Consider the following 25,369-nt stretch of genomic DNA (forward strand, 5'->3'; position numbering starts at 1 on the left):
GTGCATGGAGATCCAAAGCTTGAAGTCCGCCAAGAAGACGTCAAAGGGGCCTAAGCCTCGCAATGTCCGTGGCGTCTCCAGGATGCGGAACCTGGACGGCGAGGGGTTCGAGACCCCTATGAATAATGTTGATCTCGAAGATGCTGACGATTCGGAAAAGGAAGATGCCGACGGCGGCGAGAATGACGGCGCTGATCCCTCAAAAGAGCCCGTCCAAGGCCGTCTCGACGATCCTATCCAACAGCGTCTCCAGCAACTAGAAGACATGATCGCCCGCATCCCTGGTGTCCCCAGGCCTATGGAAAAAGCTACTCCTAACAGTTATGCTGATTCTCCTTTTGCAGATCCCATCGCGTTGATCGAGGTGCCCAAGAGGATCTCTGTCCCATCCATGAAGCTGTATGACGGCACCACCGATCCTAATGATCATGTCGCACAATACAAGCAACGGATGATCACCATTTCGATCCCGAAAAATATGCGGGAAGCATGCATGTGCAAAGGCTTTGGCTCGACGCTGACCAGTCCAGCACTACAGTGGTTCATTAATCTCGATAACGGGATTATTTCTTCTTTTGCTCAATTAGTCAATACTTTTAATATGCAATTTGCTAGCAGTCGCAAAATGGAAAAGCAAGCCAGCGACTTGCACAGAATTGTGCAAAAATCTGACGAGTCTCTCAAAGAGTTTGTGAACAGGTTTAACAGGGAAAAGGTGTCCATTCCAAATTGCGACGCCCGGACGGCCATGAAGCTTTCAGGCGTGGCTTAGATGAGGAGTCCGACCTCTACAAGGAGCTGACCAAATATCCCTGTCCGACGTTCGAGGATGCTCAAGCCAAGCCCGCGCAAATCAGGCTGGAGGAAGACATGCAGTCCAGAAAGGCTTATGCCAATGCGACAGCCGGAAAGCAGCTCCAACAAGCAACGTCTGGCGTCAAAAGCCTTACGAGCGCCCGCAGCAGGTTCATAGCGTCCGTCATGACGGGCCAGCAATGATTGGAAGAATGATCCGGCCTTCCCCCCAAGCTAAGCGAATATGGCTTCAACGTCACTATGGGAGGTATCATTAATACTTTACATTCTTTAGGTTCTGCTGTTAAATGGCCTTTCAGGAACGAGAAATCGACGGCCCATCGCGACAAATCTAAATGGTGCGAGTTTCATGGAGACCATGGGCATCACACCGACGAGCGTCGCTCTCTTGAGGCGAGAGGTGTCCCACCTGCTGAAGCAAGGATACCTTAAGGATCTGTTGACGGAGAAAGGGAAGCAGACGGTGTCAAAAAATGACGACCGACGTCAACCGCCGTCATCGCCGCCTCATGTCAAGGTAATTAACGTTATTAGCGTGTGGTTCAGATATTTGTGGACTAACTATTCTGCAGCTAAAGGCATGCACGAGATGGTCCAAATCAAGACGCCTCCCAAAGGAGCTCGTCACCCCCGTGACGCGAGTTGGAGGCCATGCCAATCACTTTCGAGACGCCGATTTGGCGACGACAGGGACATACATCACGACGGTCTGGTAATATCTCTAACTGTCAGTAATTGCTTGCTTAAACGTGTGTTAGTGGACAATGGCAGTTCAGCAAACATCCTGATGAGAGGCGCTCTTGAAGACATGGGAATCGAGATGAACGTGACGTCATCGAAATCCACTGTCCTTGTGGGATTCAGTGGGGAATCAAAGCATACTATGGGAGAAGTGACCCTGCCGACCTTCGCCAAGGGAGTTAACATGCCAACTAAATTTTATGTCATTGACTGCCCTTCCTCTTATAATGTGATTTTAGGCAGGCCATGGATCCATAGCATGAAGGCTGTCCCCTCATCGTTCCACCAATCTTTAAAGTTCCCCACAAAATGGGGAGTGCAAGAGATCAAAGGGGACAGACGGATCGCCAGAGAATGTTACAAAACGTCTCTCAAACCCAGGAAAGCTGAAGCATAGCAATTACAGATGCAGACGTTGGGAGAACAAGACTTTGACGAGCAGCAAGTGGATGAGGTCGTCTTAGACCCCAGCAAACCAGATCAAACCGTTAAAATAGGAGCTGCGTTATCTCCCGACGTCCGTCAACAGATAATAGATTTTTTAAAGGCTAACGCTGACTGTTTTGCATGGTCCCACGAGGACGTCACAGGGATAGATCCCGACGTGATCACACACAGACTCAACGTCGACCCCAATCACAAGCCAGTCAAACAGAAAAGACGTAAATTTGCTCCCGAGCGGAATCAAATCATCAACGACGAAGTCCAAAAATTAATCGACACCGGCAAGGTAAGGGAAGTAAAATATCCTGATTGGTTAGCTAACGTCGTCGTTGTAGGTAAGAAAAATGGGAAGTGGAGAGTCTGCATAGACTTTACCGATCTCAACAAAGCATGTCCTAAGGACTCGTTCCCCCTGCCGCACATTGATGCCCTAGTAGACGCCACAGCCGGACATGAGTTGCTGTCGTTCATGGACGCCTTCTCAGGATACAATCAAATACTCATGCATCCCGAGGATCAAGAGAAGACGTCATTCATCACCGATCGTGGCATTTATTGTTACAAGGTTATGCCGTTCGGACTAAAGAATGCTGGCGCAACTTATCAACGTCTGGTCAACGCCATGTTCAAAGATCAACTGGGGGACACCATGGAGGTCTACATAGATGATATGCTGGTTAAGTCTAAAAATTCACACGACCACGTGTCGCACCTACAGCAATCATTCGACGTCATTCGAAGGTATGGCATGAAACTTAATCCCACAAAGTGTTCTTTTGGAGTGTCTGCAGGTAAATTTTTAGGGTACATTGTCACGAAGCGGGGCATCGAGGCCAGCCCAGATCAAATCAAGGCTATCCTCAACATCCAATCGCCGCGAAATGTAAAGGAAATACAGAAGCTAACAGGACGTGTCGCGGCGTTGAATCGCTTCATTTCAAAGTCTTCAGACATGTGTCGTTTGCTCTATGACGTCTTAAAGAAAAATAAAGGATTTAACTGGACGCCAGAACATGAGCAGGCCCTCCAAGACCTCAAGCAGTACCTCATGACGCCACCGTTGCTGTCTAAGCCAATAGCTGACGAGCCATTACAGCTATATGTCGCCGTCAGTGAGTCATCGGTAAGTGCCGTCCTAGCCAGAGAAGGACAAGACGGACGATTGCCAGTGTACTATGTAAGTAAGTCATTGGTCGACGCCGAAACCAGGTATTCTTCTCTAGAAAAGTTCGTCCTAGCAATAGTGACGGCATCCAAAAAATTAAAACATTATTTTGAAGCGCATTCTATCTGTGTCAAAACTAACTATCCCGTCAAGTCTATTTTAAGGCATCCAGAATTAACAGGCAGAATGAGCAAGTGGGCAATAACATTAAGCAGCTACGACATCACTTATCAACCTCGAACAGCGATCAAATCGCAAGCATTAGCGGATTTTGTGGCTGACTTTAGCCCTACACTAGAGGCGATAGCCCAGACGGAGGTAAGTATGCTTGAAGTCAATACAACTAACAGTAAATGGATCTTACATGTAGATGGGTCTTCCAACTTTCGGGGCGCCGGCTTAGGCGTATTGCTAAAGTCGCCACAAGGGGACATCATAGCCCGAGCTATCAGTTGCGACTTCAAAGCTACCAACAACGAGGCAGAGTACGAGGCATTGTTAGCAGGATTAACGTTGTCTAAAGACCTAAAAGCTACTGAAGTAGAGGCATACAGTGATTCGTTGCTCATCGTCAGCCAGATAAAAGGGGAATTTGCCGCCAAAGACTCCAAAATGACGGCGTATCTCAACGCCGTCCAGTCAAAGGTAAAATCTTTTGGCAAGTTTGACATCTTTCAGATTCCCAGGGACCAAAACACGCAAGCGGATGCATTGGCAAACATTGGGTCAGCCATGAGAAAGTCAGAATTCAAAGGCATACCTATAGTGCATTTGTCGTCGCCAGCGGTCCACAAAGCAACCACAGTTGATGACGTCAACAATATTGCGACGGACGTCAATGACATCGACGTCAGTAACGCTGCAGCTGCGTCAACAAGCTGGCAGACCCCGTTTATCCAATATCTTAAAGACGGAACCCTCCCCGAAGATAGGCTACAAGCCAGAAAGGTACGATTCAGGGCCTCAATGTATGTTTTGCTTGATGGTATACTCTTTCGGAAGTCTATTGCAGGACCATACTTGAGATGTCTCGACGGTGACGAATGCCGACAAGTGTTGCAAGAGATGCACGATAGATGTTGCGGCAATCATTCAGGAGGACGCAGCCTGTCGAACAGAACTTCATGCATGGGATATTATTGGCCGACGTTACGACGAGACGCCGTCGAATATGCTAAGAAGTGCGACGCCTGCCAGCGTCATGCCGCCATGTCGCACCAACCTGCGGAGAAACTACACCCTACCATCACTCCATAGCCCTTCATGAGGTGGGGGATGGACATCGTCGGAAAACTCCCCCAAGCACCGGGGCAAAAAGTGTTCATGCTAGCTTTAACAGATTACTTCTCTAAATGGATTGAGGCTGATTCATTCACCCAGGTACGCGACAAAGAAGTTATTACTTTTATATGGCGTAACATCATATGCAGGTTCGGTGTCCCTTCCGAGATCATTTGCGACAACGGCTCCCAATTCATAAGCACACCCACAAGGAATTTCTTGGCCAAATGGAATATACAACTCAGCACCGCGACGCCTAGATATCCGCAGACCAATGGTCAAGCTGAGTCCAGTAACAAGTCCATCATCAAAGTTATTAAGAGGCGTCTCAAAGCAGCCAAAGGTAAGTGGGCAGAAGAACTCCCGTCAATTCTTTGGGCAAACAGAACTACCCCGCGGACGGCGACGAGGCAAACACCTTTCTCTCTAGTTTATGGGTGTGAACCGGTCCTTCCTCCTGAGGTGCGCATCCCGACGTCGCGTTATGGGTTGCTGACACCAGAAAGGAATGACGAAGAATTAAGCCATGACATCGTGACGAGTGAAGAATTAAGAGAAGCGGCCCTTGTTCGAATGGCGTCACAACAGCAGATAGTGGCTAGAAGCTTTAATAAAAATGTCAAGGCCAAAACGTTCAACGTCGGAGATTGGGTTTTGAGGGAAGTCTTTCAAAATGCTAAGGAGCTTAATGCGGGAAAATTGGCACCAGCATGGGAAGGCCCATACAAGATTCAGAAAGTAGTAGGAAACGGCGCCTATCGTATATGCACCAAAGAGGGCAAACCCGTACCAAGAAGTTGGAACGCCGTCCACCTTAAGCGCTATCATTTTTGAGTAACATATCCGCATGTACTAAATAGCTAGAGTAGGTAATACTATACTTAACATGTCGTGATGTCATTTCATTTAGTTACTAATCTATTCTATATGCTCTTTACTAACATTCATGTGTGAGTTACGTCGACAGTTTTGTAGGCTCATTTGTTTTAATAAGAAGTGTGACGTCCGGCGTCGACGTCGGAGGGACAAACGTTCTGTGATTACACCATGACGGTACAGGGGCAACCCCCACATGATCAGACGGACGTTCATCTCCGTCCGACAGGTTCACACAACCTTTACATCCACAACATTAGCAGGACCAGTGTGTTTGGTTGGAAGCGGCAGTTATCCCTTCATTGCAACCAAAACATCACTTGTCTTACATTACTAAGGTACCTTACAACGCTACACATACATACATGCTTGTGTTCATGAATTATAAGAAAACAACATTCATTTTAAACAAACACACCACGACATAGCATAAACATAACATAATTCTTGAACACAACGCAACATCGTTTTAACAACGTACAAACCGAAACAATTAAAATTCGCAACAGCAGACATCACAAAACACAAAGTTTAGACGACATAGCACCTTTAACTACACTATTACATAAACTGTTTGTTGATATAGGTGTCGCAGCACCTTTTGAAAAGTCAGAAGACGATCAGGTGGCGTCAGTTGGCTTGGCGTTGGCGTCAGATTCAGCCGTCGCCATGGTGTCCGCAGCATCGGCACCCTCAGGGAGCAAATCCTCCGGCGTCCCAAAAACCTCCAGGAACTGCCTGACGTCCGCTTCCGGGGTCCAGGACGCCGTCTGGCCGTCCAAAAATTGCTTCATCAATCTGGCCTTGGTCCTCCAAGTATAGCGACTGGCCGCGTCAACCAGCTCCTCTCTAAGGCTTGCTGCAGTGGCGTCACTCTCCTCCTTCAGCGAGGACATGTCGGCCGTCAGATCGTCGTTCCGTTTCTTCTCCTTGGATAACTCAGTGGAGAGTTCCACAACTTTCTTCTCCGCCGCCGTCAGTGCCGACGTAGACCTGTTCAGTTTCTCTCGCAGCGTCTTGCATTCTTTCTCGAGAGAAAGAGCGGCAGAACGTAACGCCAAACTATTCTGGGTGGCCTGAGGAGGCAGACGTCGACGTCAGGTGAAGTCTTATGTGTAGAAATAAAACATACCATATATTTAGTTACTTACATGTATTTGCAGTGCTAATCCTTCGTTGGCGACCGTAGTCAAGGAGAGGCTGGCTAGACGCCGTTGAAGAGCTGGGAAGGCTAATTTCTCCGCCGCCGGAAAAATAGCTGTCGAAGTTATCTCACCAAAATTCTTGGGCAGACTGATAGTGAATGTTTCTCCTTCTTGAAGAGGAGGTCTGGCGGTTTTTGAGACGTCGGCAGAGACGGACGTCTTGGCAGTCTTAGACGGAGCAGAAGGTGGGGGCGTCATTGTCTGACTGACGGCGGACTGCTTTCTCTTCTTTGCCCTCTCCAGCATTTCTGCTTCCGACAAGGCGACAGTTGGGGTCTTGGAGCGTTGCGATGCGTTATTTTCTGCGAAGACATTCATGGTGTTAATTTGAATGGACGTCGTGTGCAATGAAAGGTTGGGCGGATGAACAGTTACCTGACGCCATGGAAGGAGAAGTATTGTTAGTAGGATCTGTAGAGGTGATTGTATGTTCTTCGGTAGACTGGGGCAGTGTCTCGTCGTCGGACGGTGGGATTTTGAAGTTGTTCCTGAACGTCCGGTTTTTGATGGTGTATTTCGTCAGGAGCCAATGGACTTTGCTGTTTGAGTAAGTGGATTCCCCAACGGGCAAAGGCAGTATTTCTGCAGTAACACCACAAATTAGACAACGTCAATGGTACAGTTTTCAAAGATATACAATGGGGTAGGAGAATTACCTTCGGAATTCCAACCGTCGCGAAGAAAATCAAGGTGCTTTCCCATAAACTTCTTTTTTACGAAGAAATATTTCTTTTTCCAACCCCTGTCGTTGGCCCCTGAGTTTTCTACTAAAGAACGGCGTCCGGGTTTCAAAAAGAAGGTATATCTGGTATTTTCCACTGCCTTGATGTCGTAAACATACAAAAGGTCTTCGATGGTGAAGATGGTGTTCGAACCTTGTGTTAGCTTGTCAATTACGAGAAACCACTCGCCAAACCAACGGCATTAGTTGGCCAGGGCTAATTTGCATGACGGTTAGAAGTTGCGTCATCAACGGATTGAGTGGGAATTTGTACCCAATCTTGAAAGGGTACTCGTAGAGAACTACCCAACCTTCAGGACAGTCGTCAAGACCTTCGTCGTTTTGGGGGATTTTGATTTTGGTAGAAATTGGTAAACCTGATTTCTCTAAAAATGCTTCTACATCTTCTTAGGTAAATTCGCTAACTGTGTTCTTTCCCCCTATCACCCCTGATTCTACTATAATTACCTCGTCAGAATTATCTACGGGTTTAGGGTTCCTTTTGGATTTCCTAACCTTTGGGGTATCTTTCGAAGCCATTGAAGAGAAATAAGGAAGAAACGAAAGAAAAATTACCTGGTTAACAATGTCTGAGAAGCTTGAACGCGCCGGAAAATTTGAAGTTCTTGAACCTGGTGAAGTTCTTGAGAGGGAGAGAGAGGGAGAAGTTGAAGAAGCAAAGTAATGATGGGATGGGTTTTGAAATGAAGGAAGCGTGGGAAGTTGGTGAAAGTAGTGGGTATTTCAAGGAGGATTAATTGACGGTTCTCCCAAGGGCAGTTTTTGGGCGACACGCGTCAATCAGGGGCAATCGTTGGGCCCACGTTTCACACTTTGGCGTTGCATGGCAGTATGTTCGAAATACATGAAGGGTATAGTTGGGCTGCTAAAATAAAAGGAGACCAGTTCAAACGTATTGAAAAGTGGTTGAGAAGTTGAGATATGAGGGGGATTGCTGGTGACGTGGCACTGATATGATGGGGATGGTTCACTAGATCAGCTGAAAAAGATATTCTCATATATATATAAATGATGTAAACCTAGCATTCTCTCTCTCTAATTATTATTCTCTCTCTAAGCCTCCCTAAGAATATTCATTCTCTTTCTACTCTAATTCTCTGTGTAACGAAGATAAAAGTGGATCATTCCATCTAACAATTGTAACAAAGCCATCGGCACATTAGTGGATTGGTGATCAGGAGTATCACCCGCGATTTTTCCCTTCCATTGGGTTTTCCGCGTCAACAATTCTTTGTTCCCTTACTATTCTATTTATTTTATGTCGTTTATTTCGTTTAGAATGTTGATTGTTAATTGTATATTGATCTAGTTGTTGGCACCTCAACCTTTTGCGTACTTGGTACGAAATCGGCATAAACAGATACCCTCTCTAACAAAAAATAAAGTTAGATGCACCGCATTGTAATGTAATTCCGATTCCAATAAAAATTCGTGGTAGGTCAGGAGAGGACAAAGATTAAAATCTAAAACGAAACAGTAACAGATTTTTAAACTGTTATCATGATAAACTAGATTTCTCGCTACTAGTAGAGTACCCTTGGCAACACGGTAAACTCTGAGCACAATCGATGAGAAACTCTGCCAAACATCAGGACTTGGACAACAGCCCGTCTCTTTTGGCCATTTCATACAGGGCGATGGCCATAAGAACTTTAGCATCAGCTGTGGCGCGCCAAAGTTGTGCATATGGGACTACATGAACTTTTATGAGCTCGCCATGCTCTTGGAGACCCGTTTTCTTACCCTGAAGTTGCTGAATAGTCTCTTTACTCACCACACTTTGGAACAGGAAAACGCTTAGTTCCTCATCACAACCTCCCTAACATGAACAAGGATGGCAACAACTGTTTTAAATTTTGGAAGCAAGGCACATAAGAAGCATAAAGCAACAGTAGATAACAGTTCATGCTCGGCCCTGGCCTCTCCTTTCAAGATAGCAGCGGATACAAGTTGTCACTTTCAAGATGGACATGACCATCTAGTAAATTTTATTCAAGTTAGCAAGATGTATCAATGTATGTGTCTTTCAGGGCATGCGAACCTAATTTCACAACCTATATATAACTTTTGATCTATTCAAGGATTAGGAACCAAACGTAACTAACCGGTGAGGGAAAAACTTTGCCTCCAGTTGATGGATCCAAGAAGGCTGTAAGCTCAACCATGTCTTCTTTATTCAAGTTCATACCAGTTTCCTCTTCAACCTGTCACACAATATTCAATTATTAAAACATATCTAGTAGTCCATTTGAGTCACGTATTAGACAAAAACATATGGCATTATATTTGAGAAAGATGAATGCAATTAAATTACATTGATTAATAGTTTAAATTTGTCAATATGGAGGACTTAACAGACTTGCCACTTTTAATTAAAATTTCTAAGTATCTAAGCAAAATTACGAGAGCTGATAGCAGTTCTATATGGTAGTTTACCCATAAGGAATCAAAATAATAGCAGTTCTATATGGTGCACAATGAGAAGATAACTACTTATACACTATAGAGTCTCAAGCATCAAAAGATAAGGGAGGGGAGGAAGAGGCAAAAAGAGGGACCTCGCGAACTGCAGTACCCACAAAATCACCCTTGTCATCATCCAACATTCCAGCTGGCAATTCCAAAACAAAGCGCCCAGTAGGGACCCTAACCTTGCACAGACATAATTTTCATTAGAGCCAACATTATAGCAATATTTGAGGCTCCAAGCTTTAAAGCAACTTGTAGGTGAAAGACTTCAGACTTTAGGAATGGTTTCATTCATCTGGTTACCTTGCATCTAACTTCAGCAGAAAAATGCTCGTAACTTAGTTCATTGACATAGTTCATCCCCTAGCACCAGTACAAAAAAATACAAAAAGAGCTGATACCTGTTCTGTAAGAATAGCGTAATTCTGACCCTCAGACTCCAAAAGAATGAGGATGGCTACAGCTGGTCCTCGTGCAAAAACAATGCCTGGAACCTATTCCACTTCTGTAAGTAAGCACCACCATTTCGGAAAAGTTCCAAAACTATAATGGTAATTGAAACATCCGACACAATGTTTGGGGTTGCACACTCTCATAACGGATTGTTATAGATTATGTTCGAAACTGATACCTTTTTTCCCATTTCGTTATCAATAATATCTGCTCTGAACTTGAGAAAACCAATTCGATTTCCAAAATAATCCACTCCCTGGTACCATATCAGATAACAATTTAGTAAACAGATCTAACTAGCATCAAACACCCATAAGTGATAATCAAGAGGGACCATAAATTCGAGACATTGCTCTGACCGGCTGAACCTATATAGAAATACTTCGTCCATATGGATATAATTCTTCTAGTATAATAACCAACCCATCATACTAACAGCACCAGATTTAACATACATAATATCCTCCCTCACTCATACAAAGTGCAGAATTTCTTGTTACATAATTTGTGAATATAGAATCTTACATTAATAGGATTTTAATCTACTATACAGTCAAATTTCTTACAATTTCACTATATAGTCCATGTAACATAGTATATTGGCAAAGTTGAATACCTACCGGTAACAAAAATGATTTGTAAAATGTAAATTATGCTCGTTTCAGAAGATAAATTGGGGAGAACTCATATATTTCGATGAGAAATTTATTGCATGATCCATCGTTATTCTAGAATATATAACAAGCATGCATTACAAATAAAATCATTCATTGTTTAATGTATAAGTTTGCCTGATTAAGACAAATGGATGATAAATGCAAAGAAATGCCAAAATTGTATTTTCTTGAATTCATCAAATGTCAACATAATTTTTTTTATCACAATTAAGAACATGGGTGACCAAGGATGTCTTGGCCTTGTGGTTACGATTGAGGTGATGTGAACACAGGTTCGAATCCCCCTCCCCCTCCTTGCTCATATAGATTAAAAAAAAAACATGGGTGCTACTACAAATAATCATCCAAATTTAATAAAGTCAACAGCTTTTTCATATGATATTTAAAATCTTAAAATTGGGAAAAAAATGATTACCTGGATAAGAACTTTGTTCAAGGACATGACCCCATTAGTGAGTGCCCCATTTTCGCGGTGCAAGTTTTTCAGCCATTGCTGGAACAAAGAAGAATCTATCGCATTTCTGTATGTACACAATTAATTTGCATTCTTTAATTAAAAATCAAGACTTTTATAATACTATAATGATTATTCCCCTAAAAAAAAAATACTATAATGATTATTGAAAGTGAGTTAACTCACCTGAACTCGGATGGGGTAATACCAGGTGCAGCAACGATTTCTACGGGTTGACTCGGTAGAGTGATGGTGTGAGTTAGAGGGTATATTGACTCGGAAGACATTGAAAAGGTGGAGAAGTAATTGGGTTTTCTCAAGTGAGTGAGATGGAAAAGCTTCTTGTAAGAGAAAGAGATGGAGGAATGTAAATGCGTTGTCATTGTTAAAGCCATGGGGTTTTCCTTCAAGTACGTGAAATGGAAATGGGAGGATCCGGATCTTAATTTATGCAATTGGTAGATGATGGACGAGTGTCAACAATTCTAATGATAGACATGGACTAAAATACAGTCCAAAAAACATAAAACGCGTGAACTTAATGTATATTAACTGTTTTTCAATGAACATATGAAACTAGTATACATCAACTATTCTTTAATGAATATCGATTTCGACGATTCTCCTTTGTTAACCTTCATATGTTTCTCAGTTTGTTTGTTACAGATATTTCTTTATTTATTGTGTTTTCTTTATCTGTTAATTAAGTTGAGTGGTTGTTCATCAGATATTTTCTTTATGTCCGTCCTTTTTTTCTTGTTGTTCGTTGTTGATTTAGATGTTCATTGAGTGTTGTTCTTTTGTTCTTTTGCTTAGTTTGTTCATTGAGGATGTTATTTTGTTCATTTTATTAAATGGTGTGCACCATTTAGATGGTAGACTTGTGACTACCATCTAATTTGCGTAATTTATATGCTAGACTGGAGTCCTGTTTTTTTTTTTTTTGAATTGAATTAATAAAAAATTCATTTCAGTTCAGATAAATTTATTTCAATACAGTTTAGACAAAATCCTCCCACTGTTTCTCTTCATTATAGTTTAATTTTATTAAGTTCACTCCAAAAAAAAAATAGGTTTATTTTTTACGTTAACCACTCAAAATTTCTTTCTATATACCTCAAATAAGGGTTTTATTTTGTCATATATAACAAATAACATGAGTTTTTTTTGTGGGAAGGACCTACTCCCTCCGTCCCAAATTATTTGCTACATTTTCTTTATCACAAAGACCAAGGAGAGCGTGGGGACCATTGCCATTACAAGAATGAACAAAAAAGCAAATAGGTAAATTGTGGGACCTATGTACTATATATGAAAATCTCTATTATATAAGCCAAGGGAGGAGGTGTGGTGTCCTCTTTTGAAGTGACTGAAATACCCTTAATGATCTAATTAATGGAATGAAAAAATTACAAAAGTAAATCATTTAAAAATTCTCATTCCAACTTGCCATTTAAAACAAGTTTAAAATGGTATATGCATCAAATACTTCAATCAAAAAATAAATGGCCAAAATATTTATACCTTATTAAAAAAGATGGCATACATAACGTGCACATGAAAAGTCTGAATGTTCACTACCTTTGATACTCTTTAATTCAGTAAAACCAACTAATTATTTTTGTTTTTTCTGTTCAATATTCATTCACAAAAAATTAATGTTAACAATAACTCACAACCTTTTTATTTTTTTATAGTAGCGAATTAATGTATCTAAATTCATCTAACTGTTGAATTTTTCACATTTAAGTTTAATCATAAATAAAGTACGAATGGAGTATCGATCTAATAGAATAACAAATTTTAAAATTAACGCACGCATCGCGTGCATATGAAGGCTAGTACTAATATATTAAAAGGCGTGCCTAAGTCAGAAACGGTGCCACGTGGCGCTCTTCCTAAGGGAGTTTTACTCCATGTAATCCACCACAATAAAAAAAAATAGAAATTGCATAGTGTAAGGTTTGATCCCGGAACCTCAAGAACATACACTAAAGTCTTAACCACTAGACCAAATAATATTTAGTGTTATCATCTTAAATTATAATATTAATAAATGAAAATTTTCCTTATCCGAGGCGTAGCCCGGGCCTAATAACTAGTTAGTATGGATATCTATTCTATATAGGAAGAGGGGGTAGGACACCAAAATATCAAAAACCCCATTTTATCCTCATTACATCTCTATTCTAACTACTTACTTTAATTAAAAAATAAAAAAAAATTTAAAAAAGGAACTACCTAATTAATTTAAAAAATAAAAAAAGACATTACAAAAAGAAAACCATCAACAATTCAAATACCCCTAATTTATTAAATATAATTAACAATTAATTTAATTTCTATATTTCCTAAAAAAAATTATTTTTTACGTATTTTTGCACGTATCACGTGCATATAAAACTAGTATTTACAAAAACCAAGGAGGGAGTGATGACAAATCTCTATTATATAAGCCAAGGGAGGAGGTGTGGTGTCCTCTTTTGAAGTGACTAAAATACCCTTAATGATCTCATTAATGGAATGAAAAAAAATTACAAAAGCAAATCGATCATTTAAAAATTCTCATTCCAACTTGTCATTTAAAACAAGTTTAAAATGGTATATGCATCAAATACTTCAATCAAAAATTAAATGGACAAAATATTTATCTCTATTATATAAGGCAAGGGAGGAGGTGTGGTGTCCTCTTTTGAACTGACTAAAATATCCTTAATGATCTAATTAATGGAATGAAAAAAATTACAAAAACAAATCATTTAAAAATTCTCATTCCAACTTGCCATTTAAAACAAGCTTAAAATGGTATATGCATCAAATACTTCAATCAAAAATTAAATAGACAAAATATTTATACCTTATAAAAAAAGATGACATACATAACGTGCACATGAAAAGTCTGAACATTCACTACCTTTGATATTCTTTAATTCAGTTAAACCAACTCATTATTTATGTTTTTTCTGTTCAATATTCATTCACAAAAAATTAATGTTAAAAATCACTCACAACCTTTTTTTTTACATTAGCGAATTAATATATCTAAATTCATCTAACTGTTGAATTTTTCACATTTAAGTTTAATCATAAATAAAGTACGAATGAAGTATCTAATAGAATAACAAATTTTGAAATTAACGCACGCATCGCGTGCATATAAAGGCTAGTTTGTAAATAAAGTGTGGGACCTATGTACTATATATGGAAATAGTTGTAAATGTAGCAAATAAATTGGGACACATCTAAATGACAAAATGTAGCAAATAAATTGGGACGGAGGGAGTAATACTTTTCTTTTGAGGAATAGACCAAATATGATACTTCAATTGACAACTTAAGACCACTTTAAGAATTTTCAACAAAGAAGTCGACGTTTCAGTGTTGGCTCTGCCCTTCCTTCCAATTTCTCCCTCTCTTTGTCGTTTCCTACACAACCACCCTCCCGGCTCCCAATATTGAATATAAACTCCAATTTGGTTTAACTCCTTTTCCTCACCATTGAAGCAATTTGTTGAAGCTTTGAACTTGAAGAACGCGAATCAACTCAGGTGCGTCCGTAATATAAAATTAAAAAAAATCCAAAAAACTTATTTTAACTTGAGTCTTGAGCTATATGCCTTATGTTTTATGGCTCTCTTGGATAGGTTCATATTTAGGTTAATTTTTTTGGCCACTTTTGAGAACTCGTGGTTTCTCTAGGCTGCGGCCCTCGCACAAGGCCACTCACAACTTAACTAAATATGAACTAAGAATCAATACAGGCGACCAAGTAAGGCTTGACCTGATAACTCTAAAATGACCATTTTCGGGGGTAAAAGATTCCCTTTAGCATTTCCTTATCAATTTATTGTAAATACATACTTTACTCAATCTATTTCGACTTCTCAAAGATTACATTATGTTTTATCATGCCCAAGAACACCGCCAATCAAAATCTAAACTCCCAATGTTACCAACACCACAAACATGTGGATATCATTTAACTTAAATGGTATAGTCTTATCAAAATAGTACTCCAAATTTAAGATCAACTCATTTCTATATCATTGTGCTTAATCGTTTATTAGCAGAGGGGAAAACAGACCAATACAATGAACATAATTACAAAAAAATGCTCTAAATACAAACTGGTATTGCTCGAAGTCTCTGAGCTTTCTCCAACGTAAATCCAAACTTTTCCTCCATATCCATCTTCTCGGGTGAAATCCCACCTTCTAACTTCCAATCAAACCCATGAATCAAAGATCCCAACATCATATAGATCATCCTAATTGCTAATGGTAATCCAGGACAAATCCTACGTCCACCACCAAAAGGAATTAACTCAAAATGAAAACCTTTCACATCCATTTCTAAACCCATAAATCTTTCAGGTTCAAATGAATTGGGTCTCTCCCAATTATTAGGATCTCTTCCAATTGCCCATACATTCACCAAAACTTGTGCGTTTTTCGGTACTGTAAACCCAAATAATTTTACATCTGAATCTACTTTTCTGGGTACTAAAAATGGCACTGCTGGGTGTAATCTGAAAGTCTCTTTTACTATTGCCTGCAAATATGGGAGTCTGGCAATGTCGGATTCTTGAACTGGGTTACCTTTTCCAATTGTTTCTCGTAATTCTTGTTGTGCTTTCTTCAATTTTTCTGGGTTTCGAAGTAATTCCGCCATTGCCCACTCCATTGTGCTTGATGTTGTATCTGTTCCTGCTGCAAATAGGTCCTGTGTAGGGAAATTTCATAGTTTTTGATTAGTGCACAGAAGGGCAACTCGAAGAACTAGATTATGAACGCAAAGACCAATATCAATGAACATGTACTACCACAGTTGTACATATGTTGATCTGGTTAGGTATCTATGTACATTTGGCATTCGGCTTGTTGTCAATGTATATTTGGCTTGTTATCGATGTACATGTCCGCATCATATGCTAAATGTATTAGCATGTTTACGATCCAGACGTTGCACGGGAGGTGCTCGATGAGATGTCTCAAAGAAGCTAATATAAAAAATGACAATAAAAAAAAGAGCAAGTATTTGTATATATTTACCACTAATAAGCTAGGGATGTTTATTGGGTCGATTTCCTCTGTTTTGTCTTGATTAATGCCTAATAATGCATCAAGAACATCATTGCCTAGTATTGAATCTGATGGTTTGTTGCCCTGTAATCGTTGATCAATCATAGAGTTGAATAAATCTATCATCTTTTGGAACTGAACACTTGTACGCCGCCTGATGCCTTGTGGGTCGAATCTTTTTAGAAATGGGAAATAATCTGCAAAGTTGGGTTTTCCTGCTTCTTCCATTACACCTCGTACTATCTCTTTAAATTCACGAGAAAATTTCGAACTAGGATCACCCAAATCCACTGAAAAGATTGTGCTTGATAACAGATTCAAGGTAGTTGTGAATGCTGCTTGCCCAACATCCATTGCAATGTTAGATTCACTGCATTTTTGGGCATAGGAAAGCAGATCTTTTACCTTCTTTGTTCTAAGGCTTTGGCTGGCATCAAGTCTACTAGTGGCAAAAACTTTAGAGTTACAGATTTTGCGAAGATTTCGCCATTTTGGTGATAATGGAAGCCAGACTATTGAGTTTTCATGGTGATTGACTGCGCAAACAGCATCAATAACCATCCTATTGGAGAAGGCAAGATCATTCCTTTGGAGGGCTTCTTTGGCCATGGCAGCTGAAGAAATGATCACAGTTGGTACACGGCCGAGCTGCAGTGTCATTAGAGGGCCATATCTCTTGGCAAGTTCAGTCAAGGAGATATGTGGCTTGGTGCCAAGGCTAAAGAGGTTGCCAAAGATAGGTAGTGTAGGAGGACCTGGTGGTAATATCCTTGGATTTGAATCACTGTCTTTTTTAACATTGGAAAGAAAGAGATGGAATACAATCCATGCTAAAAGCAGACACAACACAAAGCTCAGGTAATCCATGGATGTTTGATGCTGTGTGTATCTTTTGTGGTGCGTATTTCTTGTATCTGAGGTTATTTCATATGATGTTATGATGAATGCTTGAAGCTGGAGGTCAATTCGCTTTGTTATATTAAGTGGGAGCAGATTGCTTATCATTAAAGAAGTTTATCTTGTATGTAGGACCATATAGAAATTTGGAATGGCAATAATAAAATGGATATGTTATCACTATCTTCCACATGAAGTGCTGTATGCTTGATTTTATTCAGATATGCATGATTTGGTTATATTTTTTTTTGTGGAACTAGTGCATGTTAAGCAGATTTTTTTTATAAAGAATAAGGTAAGGAGAACACTTGACAATTTGGGGAATAAAGGGGATCCTAACTTGCGTAAGGTGAAAATCGATCCCGAGACTACTTGTGTATAAGCAAATATCTCTGTTAGTGTATTTTAATAAAATTTATGTTGTTAGCTAATACTTTTGGTACTTGTTTATTCTCCACTTTGGTGCCCCAAGGCTTTGTGAAATTCCACTTTGAGTGCCTTTTACAAATGTATTTTGGTTTCTCAATTTGAAATAAGTTGTATCTTAGTGCCTTTGGATTTCACTAGTTCCGATTTACTGCTAGTAATCACGTGTTAGTGTGCATATATCGTTTCTGAATTACAATGCTCCTTGGGGACTTATTCACTTCGTCGCGTATTAATACTGATTTTTATAAATATTTATTGATGTTGTCTTAGTTTGTTGTTTCTCAGTCAGTAGGCGTGGGTGTTTCTCGGTTCTTCAACGTGGTTGGTTTGTTGTTTTTTGCTCGTTTTAGTGGTGATATTGTTAAGGGGTCTTTGTGGTTTTGGAGCGTTTTGGTTTGGCGTTTTCATGTATTTGTCTTTCAAGATGTTATAGTGTTGGCACTTTATTGTATGGCCTTTTAACTCTATTATGAGTTTTAATGAAATTAACTAAATTATCCAAAAAAAAAAAAAACATTATCCTTTAAAGATTTCTTTTAACATAGAGAGACTCAGGAAGTTAATCAAATGTTACCAAAGTCAACAATAATTTAATCCTCAAGTCAACAAAATGGAATTGTTGGAACCTCATGACATCAAAGTAGAAAGGTTTCCAAAAGTCCACGGTACTAAAATGGAATTAGTGATCTATAAGGCACCAAAATGAAATTTCTCTAACCATTATGAAAAATTTACTAAATCTTTGTGGCACTAAAATAAAATTAGTGAAACCATGGGACACCCAAGTGGAATAGCACTATAACTCATGGCCCTAATGGGGAAATATTTCCTTATGTTTTATAATTACGAAATATTTTGGATTGGATTTGGATTTGGCAAAGTCCAGACTAATCCGTCCAATTTACAACCCCTAACCATCACCATTTGCATGAAGGTCTTTTATTTGGAGTATACTTAGGTTGTATGTACTTCTTATTTAGCTCATAGATGTCATTGGTCTTTATGGAAAATGCTTTCATCTTGCTGAAGCTGCCCAAGTGAGTGAAGCATGTGATCATACTAATGCAAGTGTTTTTCTTAAAGTGGCACATACTGAATTATAGTACGCAAAAACATAATTATTGACAGCTTGCAGAGTTGCAGTTTACTGTGTAATTGAGATTTGCGAAGCTCCTTTATTGCTCTTTTCTCTACATGGTTGTATATGGGATTGGTTAATCATACAAAAGCATGAAATCTTCACATACAGTGAAATAGATGTTTAAAAAGTTCTCCTTTAACCTTGGGAGCTTCTCAGGAACTTTTATTGTGTTACTTGTTGTGGCCTGGTTAAAAACAACATGAGCTCTTACCCTCTTACTCAGATTCAGTAGGAAATTAAATTTGACCTATTAAATAGAGAATAATTATCAAGCTTCTTACTCCAAAGTAGCAGCAATTTCTTTTTCAAATGCATATTGCATACCTCAGTGTAAAACTTGGAACTGGGGAACTTAAGGTCAGGATTTTAATGGGCATGGGGTCAGTGGGGAACTTATGGTTTTAGGAGTATTTTTTTTTCTTAACAGAAAGAAAATTTGGATTGACAGTGTGGTCTGTTAGGGCTTATCTTCAATTAGCCAGTGTGGTACTGTGGTCTGATCCAATATAGGCTGGTTCTTTCTGTTCTTTGAAACTCTTGTCTTTGTCAAATCCATACATCTCAGTTTGCTTCAGGTGTGCATATCTTCACTCTACTCTTGATAGTACGTCGTGATTCACTGGGTTTGACATAAAATTGGTACAAGGGTGGCCAAACTTGCACATCTCACTTTGAAATATATTGGTACAAGGTTCTATCATCCTAGAGACAATAAAAATATTGTAGGATAGTACCACAAGCATATGGTTCATGCCAAACATCAGATAACAATACCCGTCTTTATTAAAACCTGAAAGATGTAAACCCTTGGTGTTTTTTTGTTTGTTTGTTTGTGAGGTGAGTTAAACCTTGATTATGGTTTAGGTGTTCGAGAACTTTTTAATGAAAAAAGACATTTGTAGAATTGCTTCTTTAATTGTGAAGGTGTTTCTGTTTTGCATGGAGTTGTAGCAGCTATGTTTATAAAACTAAATTTTGGAAGATCAGAAACTGCATACAACTTGCTTAATTTAAGAATATGACACTGACTCTACAGTCAAGGGACTAACAGTAATGACCTCTTCATGTTGGCAAAGTTTTCTGGGTACCAGAAATGGGACTGCCGGGTGTAATCTGAAGGTCTCTTTGACAACTGCTTGCAAGTATGGCTAGTGGGAGATATCAGATTCTTCTACTGGGTTTACTCTTCCGATGATTTCATGCAGCTCTGCTTTTGCTTTCTTCAGCTTTTCTGGGTTGTGAAGTAGCTCTAACATAGCCCATTCGAGGGTGTTTTGTTGTTGTGTCAATTCCCCCACCAAAGAGGTCCTGCAAAGAAAACTCGTCGAGGTTTTGGAGAAAGCCAAGGAAGAAACGTAGTGCAATTTGTAAGTGAAAAATTTGGAAAGAAGAGTAGATATCAAACTAGTAATTCAGAGCTGTAGTCACCTAAATCCACTGAGAAAAAGGTGCTTGCTAATAAATTCAAGGTAGTTGTGAAGGCTACTTGGCCGATATTACTACTACACCTGCTTCACTGCTTTTCTCCACATAGAATAAGATCTTTCACCTTATTTCTTCGAAGGCTTTGGCTGGCGTCAAGTTTACTGGTAGAGAAAACATGTGAGTTGCAGATTTTGTGGAGATTTCGCCATTGAGATGCTACTGGCAACCAGACTACTGAATTTTCATGATGGCCTAGTGCACGGACTCCATCAACGAGCATCCGGTTGGAGAAGGAAATATCACTTTTTTTTGAAGGGCTTCTTTCGCCATGGTAGCCGAAGAAATGATCACTGTTGGCAGTTGGCACACATCCGAGCTGCAAAGTCATGAGGGGACCACATCTCTTGGCAAGTTCTGTCAAGGCGATATGCGGCTTGGTGCCGAGGCTGAAAAGTTTCCCAAAGATGGTTAGAGCCCTAGAGGGGGAGGAACTGGGGGTAGTATATTGGGTTTGTTTCACTGCCTTTTCTTGCAGTTGAGAGGAGAAGATATTTTGTGATCCCTGCTAATGCAAGGCACAGCACAAAGTTCAGCTAATCCATGGGTCTCTTGTAGCTCTGTGTTATTTTGCCTTCACTGTCTTTGGACTGTGTACCTTTGGTAGAATAGATCTCTTATTGCTCCATTTTCCGACAAAATCACCATTATTCTAACTTTATTTATTGAAGTATTTAGTGGCTTTTCACAATACACTTGCTGTTTTGTGGCACTATATCTATACAAATATATTAAAAGATGTGTGTGACAATGTATACACGCTACGTGTCACCTTTGTTACTTCACTCGAATTGTCCAATGTGTACATAAATCATGTTGATTAACATAAGTAAATTTAGCTTACCACAAGATTTGAACTCGTTACCTCTTGTTATTATAACATGACACAATTACCATATCAATTAAACTTTTAATCATGCTTTCAGTATTCACAATAAAAAATTTAATTTACCATCTAGTATAAGACATAATACAATAAGAAACCACTAGAGAATCAACCCTCTTGGTAAAAATAAACCCAAAGGCCATCGCTTTGCATTATAAAAAAAAAAAGAAAACCTCACTAACAGAACTACAGAAGTGGAAGTAAAGATGTGTACATCAATAAACATTAAAAAAAAAATCTAAAAACCTATTTAGCATGGAAAATCTCATGAAGATCATGTTTCCCATTTCCGAAATTCGAGAGAACTTAATTTCTTTGAAAGACCGACGAGTTTTCTGCCTCAATGATCTTCAATCACAAAATATCCCCAACTAAAAATCTCTTAGCTAACTATATAGTCTATGCCCTATTATATACATCTTTTGTCGGTAATATACAAAATAACAACAGATTTCTATGCAACAATAGTTATTTAGTCCTAAATTTTGGGTATCACGAGAAATGAACAAATAGGGTGTTCGAAAGCTTTTTCGAGGCAACACAAATGTGCCAAACACCCGCGCAAAGTTACAAGTCACATTGACTTTCCTAGCTAGGATTGTTTCGGGAGAACATATGACCATGCCTCGAGAAGTCCAAAAATGTCCCAAAAACAGCCAAAATTGAAGGTTATAATACACACTTTCATACTTTCCTGTGGCCCGAAATCCAAGCAGCACAGTGATAAGTGCGTTTTTAACGCATTTTATGGAATTCTTTTTAGCTCATTTTAACCCTCTTTCCCCCCTTCCTTCCATCTTTCTTCTCTATTTCCCCTTCTATTTTATTCACTTGATCATTCTTGATCATAGTGATATTTTGCTAGATTTTCAGTAATTTTTGACCGAATTTCTAGTATATTTGTTTTCACCCTGTTTTATATTCTTAATATAGGTGGAACTACCTAAGATGGATATGAGTTATAGAGTTTGCAAAATGAAGCAATGAAAATAGAGCACGCATTGAGAAATGGTATGCTTGCACCATGCCCCATATCCGCTCGCACAAAGGAGCACATAGTGCCTTGAAATCTTGTATGGGGAACTTCAAATGAACACAACTTTCCAACCACAAATCGGATGAAGGTAATTCCAATTGGAGGTGAAAGCTCGTTTCGACATCTTCCCGATGATTAGTCATAAGCTTGATTGGGATATAAAATAAAGAAGTTATGCTCGTTTTAAGTTGAACTGTCCGACCAGATCAGAAGGTTTTGGTGCGCCCGCACCATTCGAATCCGCAAAAGGAAAAAAAACTCGAGGCTACTTAAAAACGAGAGTTTTTGTGTTATGTTTGGATTATGCTTTATTATTCTAGTTTTTAGAGAGTATTATTAGGGTTTATACTAGAGAGATAAACACTTTTTTTTTATTGAGATTAGAGATTAATTAATCGTAGTTTGTGATTCCGATAACGTTCAAGGTACTTTTCATTCATTTTATACAAGTAGTGGAAAAATGAAGAAGGGTTGCGCTAAAAAAGGCATGTAGGGCTGCGCTTTTTGACAGCAGCCCTTTCAGTAGCAGCCCTTCACTTTTTAAGTAGGGCTGCGCTAGAAAAGCGCAGCCCTTAAGCTAGAAGGGCTGCGCTAGTTAGGAAAAAGCGCACCCTTCTAGCCCAGAAGGGCTGCGCTAGTTAGGAAAAAGAGCAGCCCTTCTGGGCTAGAAGGGCTGCGCTTTTTCCTAACTAGCGCAGCGCTTCCTACCAAAAAAAAAAAAAAAAAAAAATTTTTTGTCATTTTTTTTACTCATAATCTCACATTTTCTGAAATTAAACAGAAGAGAAGAGAAACGAAACGAAAATACTAAACCCAAAACAATAAAAAGAATGAAACGAAAATGAAAAAAAGGAACAAAAACTAATATACAAAGAGAAGTATACAATAAGTATACAAGAAGTAAACAAGAACATTAATCAAAATAAACAAAGAGAAGTATACAAGATAACATTAATCAAAATAAACAAAGAGAAGTATACAAGAATAACATTAATCAAAATAAACAAAGAGAAGTATACAAGAATAACATTCAAAACAAAGAGAAGTATACAAGAACATTAATCAAAACAAAGAGAAGTATACAAGCAAGAACATTAATCAAAACAAAGAGAAGTATACAAGAACATTAATCAAAACATATAAACAAAGAGAAGTATACAAGAACATTAATATGATTGAAAAATACAAGAACTACAAACCTATATAATGTTTAAATACATAAAACAAAACCCAAATACATAATTTAAAGGAAAAAAAAATTTCGGAAAAACTTAAAATGGCTATTTGGAGGCTTAAACGAACTCGGATGGCTTAAAAAGCCTAAACATCACAGCATAGCGGTGAGTTTGACTCGTTGGCCCGTTCCGTTTCCGAAAAGGTATCACAATAGGCAATCGGACTCCGTCGCCATGTTTAGTGCAAATCATTTCAAGGTTTTTGTCGCAAATGTTTATGAGAGTTTTTGAGAGAGAAGAGAGGATGAGAGAGAAGAGAGGATGAGAGAGAAGGAGGAAAGGAATAATGAGGGACGTGAGAGAGGAGAGAGAATGAGGGATAATATATTTGACGAATCCCCGCTCAGTATTTCAAAGCCCACGATTCCGAAATTTCAAATTTTTTCAGGAAGGGCTGCGCTTTTTTAAAAAAGCGCAGCCCTACTAAGAAGAAGGGCTGCGCTTTTTAAAAAAGCACAGCCCTTCACTAAGTAGGGCTGCGCTTTTTTAAAAGCGCAGCCCTTCTAGTGAAGCCCTTTATGTTTTTTCCCCTAGTGTTAATTTGAAATTTCAGTTTTTATTTCATTCTTTTCGTGGTTATTCTTGTTCTTGTTCTTCCTTGTTATTAGTTCTTCATTCTTATAGTTTCATAATTGTTATTTCTATTAGTTTGATCATCTCTTAATCATGTTTAGCCTTAGATTAGTCATAGATTTTATGTTTAATTGCTTAGAATCCATGATTTGTGAGTAGTTTTATATCTAGGATTAGGGTGAAAGTATGGATTAGGGTTTTGAATGTTTTGTTGATGTGATTGTGATGTTTTAAAGAAGTTTATGAATTGATCTTGGTGTTTTGAGACCTTAAGATAGATATTGATCACATTTACACTTTGGTATTTTGAATTCAAATGTTCTTTGAATCGAATTTTCAACTCTTTTATCATCCCCAAGAATCAACTTAATTTTTAGGCCAAGATATTGGGTAGAAATTAAGGGGATCCTTTATTAGGGATTTTCCGAATTTATCGAATCTCTTAATCAATTGACTAAAGACCATTCGATAAAGGATTCAATTGATTGATTAAGTGATTATTTTTTAGGACCATTCGAGAGAGAGGACTCGAGTATTTTAGAGGAAAACTAAACCTTGCATAATCGTCTCCGTTACTTCACAATCGTATTAACATTCATTATTGTCCATTCTTATTCATACTAGTAACCTTAACTCTAGTGTCTTCCTATCTGATACATCAATTCGAGTTATTTGCTAGTTCTTATTATTAGCTAGTCATAGTTGTTACCAATTCTTTTCAAATCCCAAAATACCCTTCAATTAGGTAGTCTAGACTTGATAGATTTTAATTAGTCCCTTTTTCCCTGTGGATCGACCCTTGACTTGCCTTTGCTATATATGTTATTAGTAATTGCTTGTTAAGATTTATAAATATTGTTTGGAAAGTGATTTTTGGTGTCTTAACGACACACAGGGTGCCTTCTAGGGACAAGGGAAGTCATTGGAAAGAAGTCAAGTGGATTAGAACGAATATATGGATGCATTTACGTTCATTTTGAGACAATTTTGGGTTTCACTAGAAATGAACAAATGCGGTGTTCAAAGGCTTTTCGAGGCAATGCAAATGGTGTGAAATACCCGCGCAACGTTACAAGTCACTTCGAATTTCATAGGAACATTTCGGGAGAAAATATGGCCAAGCCTGGAGAAGTCCAAATGTGTCTCAAAAACAACCAAAATTGAAGGTTATAATACACGCTTTCGGACTTTCCCGGGGTCCAGGCTTCAAATGCTGCGGGATGCCTCCTAGGGACATGGAAGGTCGTTAGAAATGAGTCATGTGGCTTGGATCGATTATGTGGATG

The 25,369-nt window shown here is 39.0% G+C and overlaps 4 protein-coding genes and 1 pseudogene across 4 annotated transcripts; 1 reads left to right on the top strand and 4 right to left on the bottom strand.

The window, feature by feature from the left end:
* Positions 1-1,963: 1,963 nt before the first annotated feature.
* LOC104892696 (uncharacterized) lies at positions 1,964-4,423 on the top strand. Its single transcript, XM_010678684.2, has one exon. The coding sequence runs from the start codon at positions 1,964-1,966 to the stop codon at positions 4,421-4,423; it is 2,460 nt and encodes an 819-aa protein (XP_010676986.1).
* Positions 4,424-5,773: 1,350 nt separating this feature from the next.
* On the bottom strand, positions 5,774-8,549 carry LOC104892697 (uncharacterized). The gene is made up of 3 exons (XM_048645111.2): positions 6,904-8,549; positions 6,475-6,830; positions 5,774-6,399 (listed from the first exon to the last, which is right to left on the bottom strand). The coding sequence occupies exons 1-3, from the start codon at positions 6,911-6,913 to the stop codon at positions 5,944-5,946; spliced, it is 822 nt and encodes a 273-aa protein (XP_048501068.1). The 5' UTR covers positions 6,914-8,549; the 3' UTR covers positions 5,774-5,943.
* A 120-nt stretch (positions 8,550-8,669) lies between these two features.
* On the bottom strand, positions 8,670-11,777 carry LOC104892392 (nudix hydrolase 14, chloroplastic). Its single transcript, XM_010678316.4, has 7 exons — positions 11,510-11,777; positions 11,285-11,390; positions 10,371-10,448; positions 10,141-10,233; positions 9,829-9,921; positions 9,376-9,474; positions 8,670-9,089 (listed from the first exon to the last, which is right to left on the bottom strand). The coding sequence occupies exons 1-7, from the start codon at positions 11,716-11,718 to the stop codon at positions 8,859-8,861; spliced, it is 909 nt and encodes a 302-aa protein (XP_010676618.1). The 5' UTR covers positions 11,719-11,777; the 3' UTR covers positions 8,670-8,858.
* A 3,566-nt stretch (positions 11,778-15,343) lies between these two features.
* On the bottom strand, positions 15,344-19,863 carry LOC104892393 (geraniol 8-hydroxylase). Its single transcript, XM_010678317.4, has 2 exons — positions 16,375-19,863; positions 15,344-16,045 (listed from the first exon to the last, which is right to left on the bottom strand). Exons 1-2 carry the CDS (start codon positions 17,407-17,409, stop codon positions 15,440-15,442), a joined length of 1,641 nt encoding a protein of 546 aa, XP_010676619.1. The 5' UTR covers positions 17,410-19,863; the 3' UTR covers positions 15,344-15,439.
* An 18-nt stretch (positions 19,864-19,881) lies between these two features.
* LOC130591673 (cytochrome P450 76T24-like) lies at positions 19,882-21,000 on the bottom strand (annotated as a pseudogene).
* Between the last annotated feature and the right edge of the window lie 4,369 nt (positions 21,001-25,369).

The sequence above is a fragment of the Beta vulgaris genome, chromosome 5 (assembly GCF_026745355.1).
Source record: "Beta vulgaris subsp. vulgaris cultivar EL10 chromosome 5, EL10.2, whole genome shotgun sequence".
Classification (NCBI taxonomy): Eukaryota; Viridiplantae; Streptophyta; class Magnoliopsida; order Caryophyllales; family Amaranthaceae; genus Beta; species Beta vulgaris.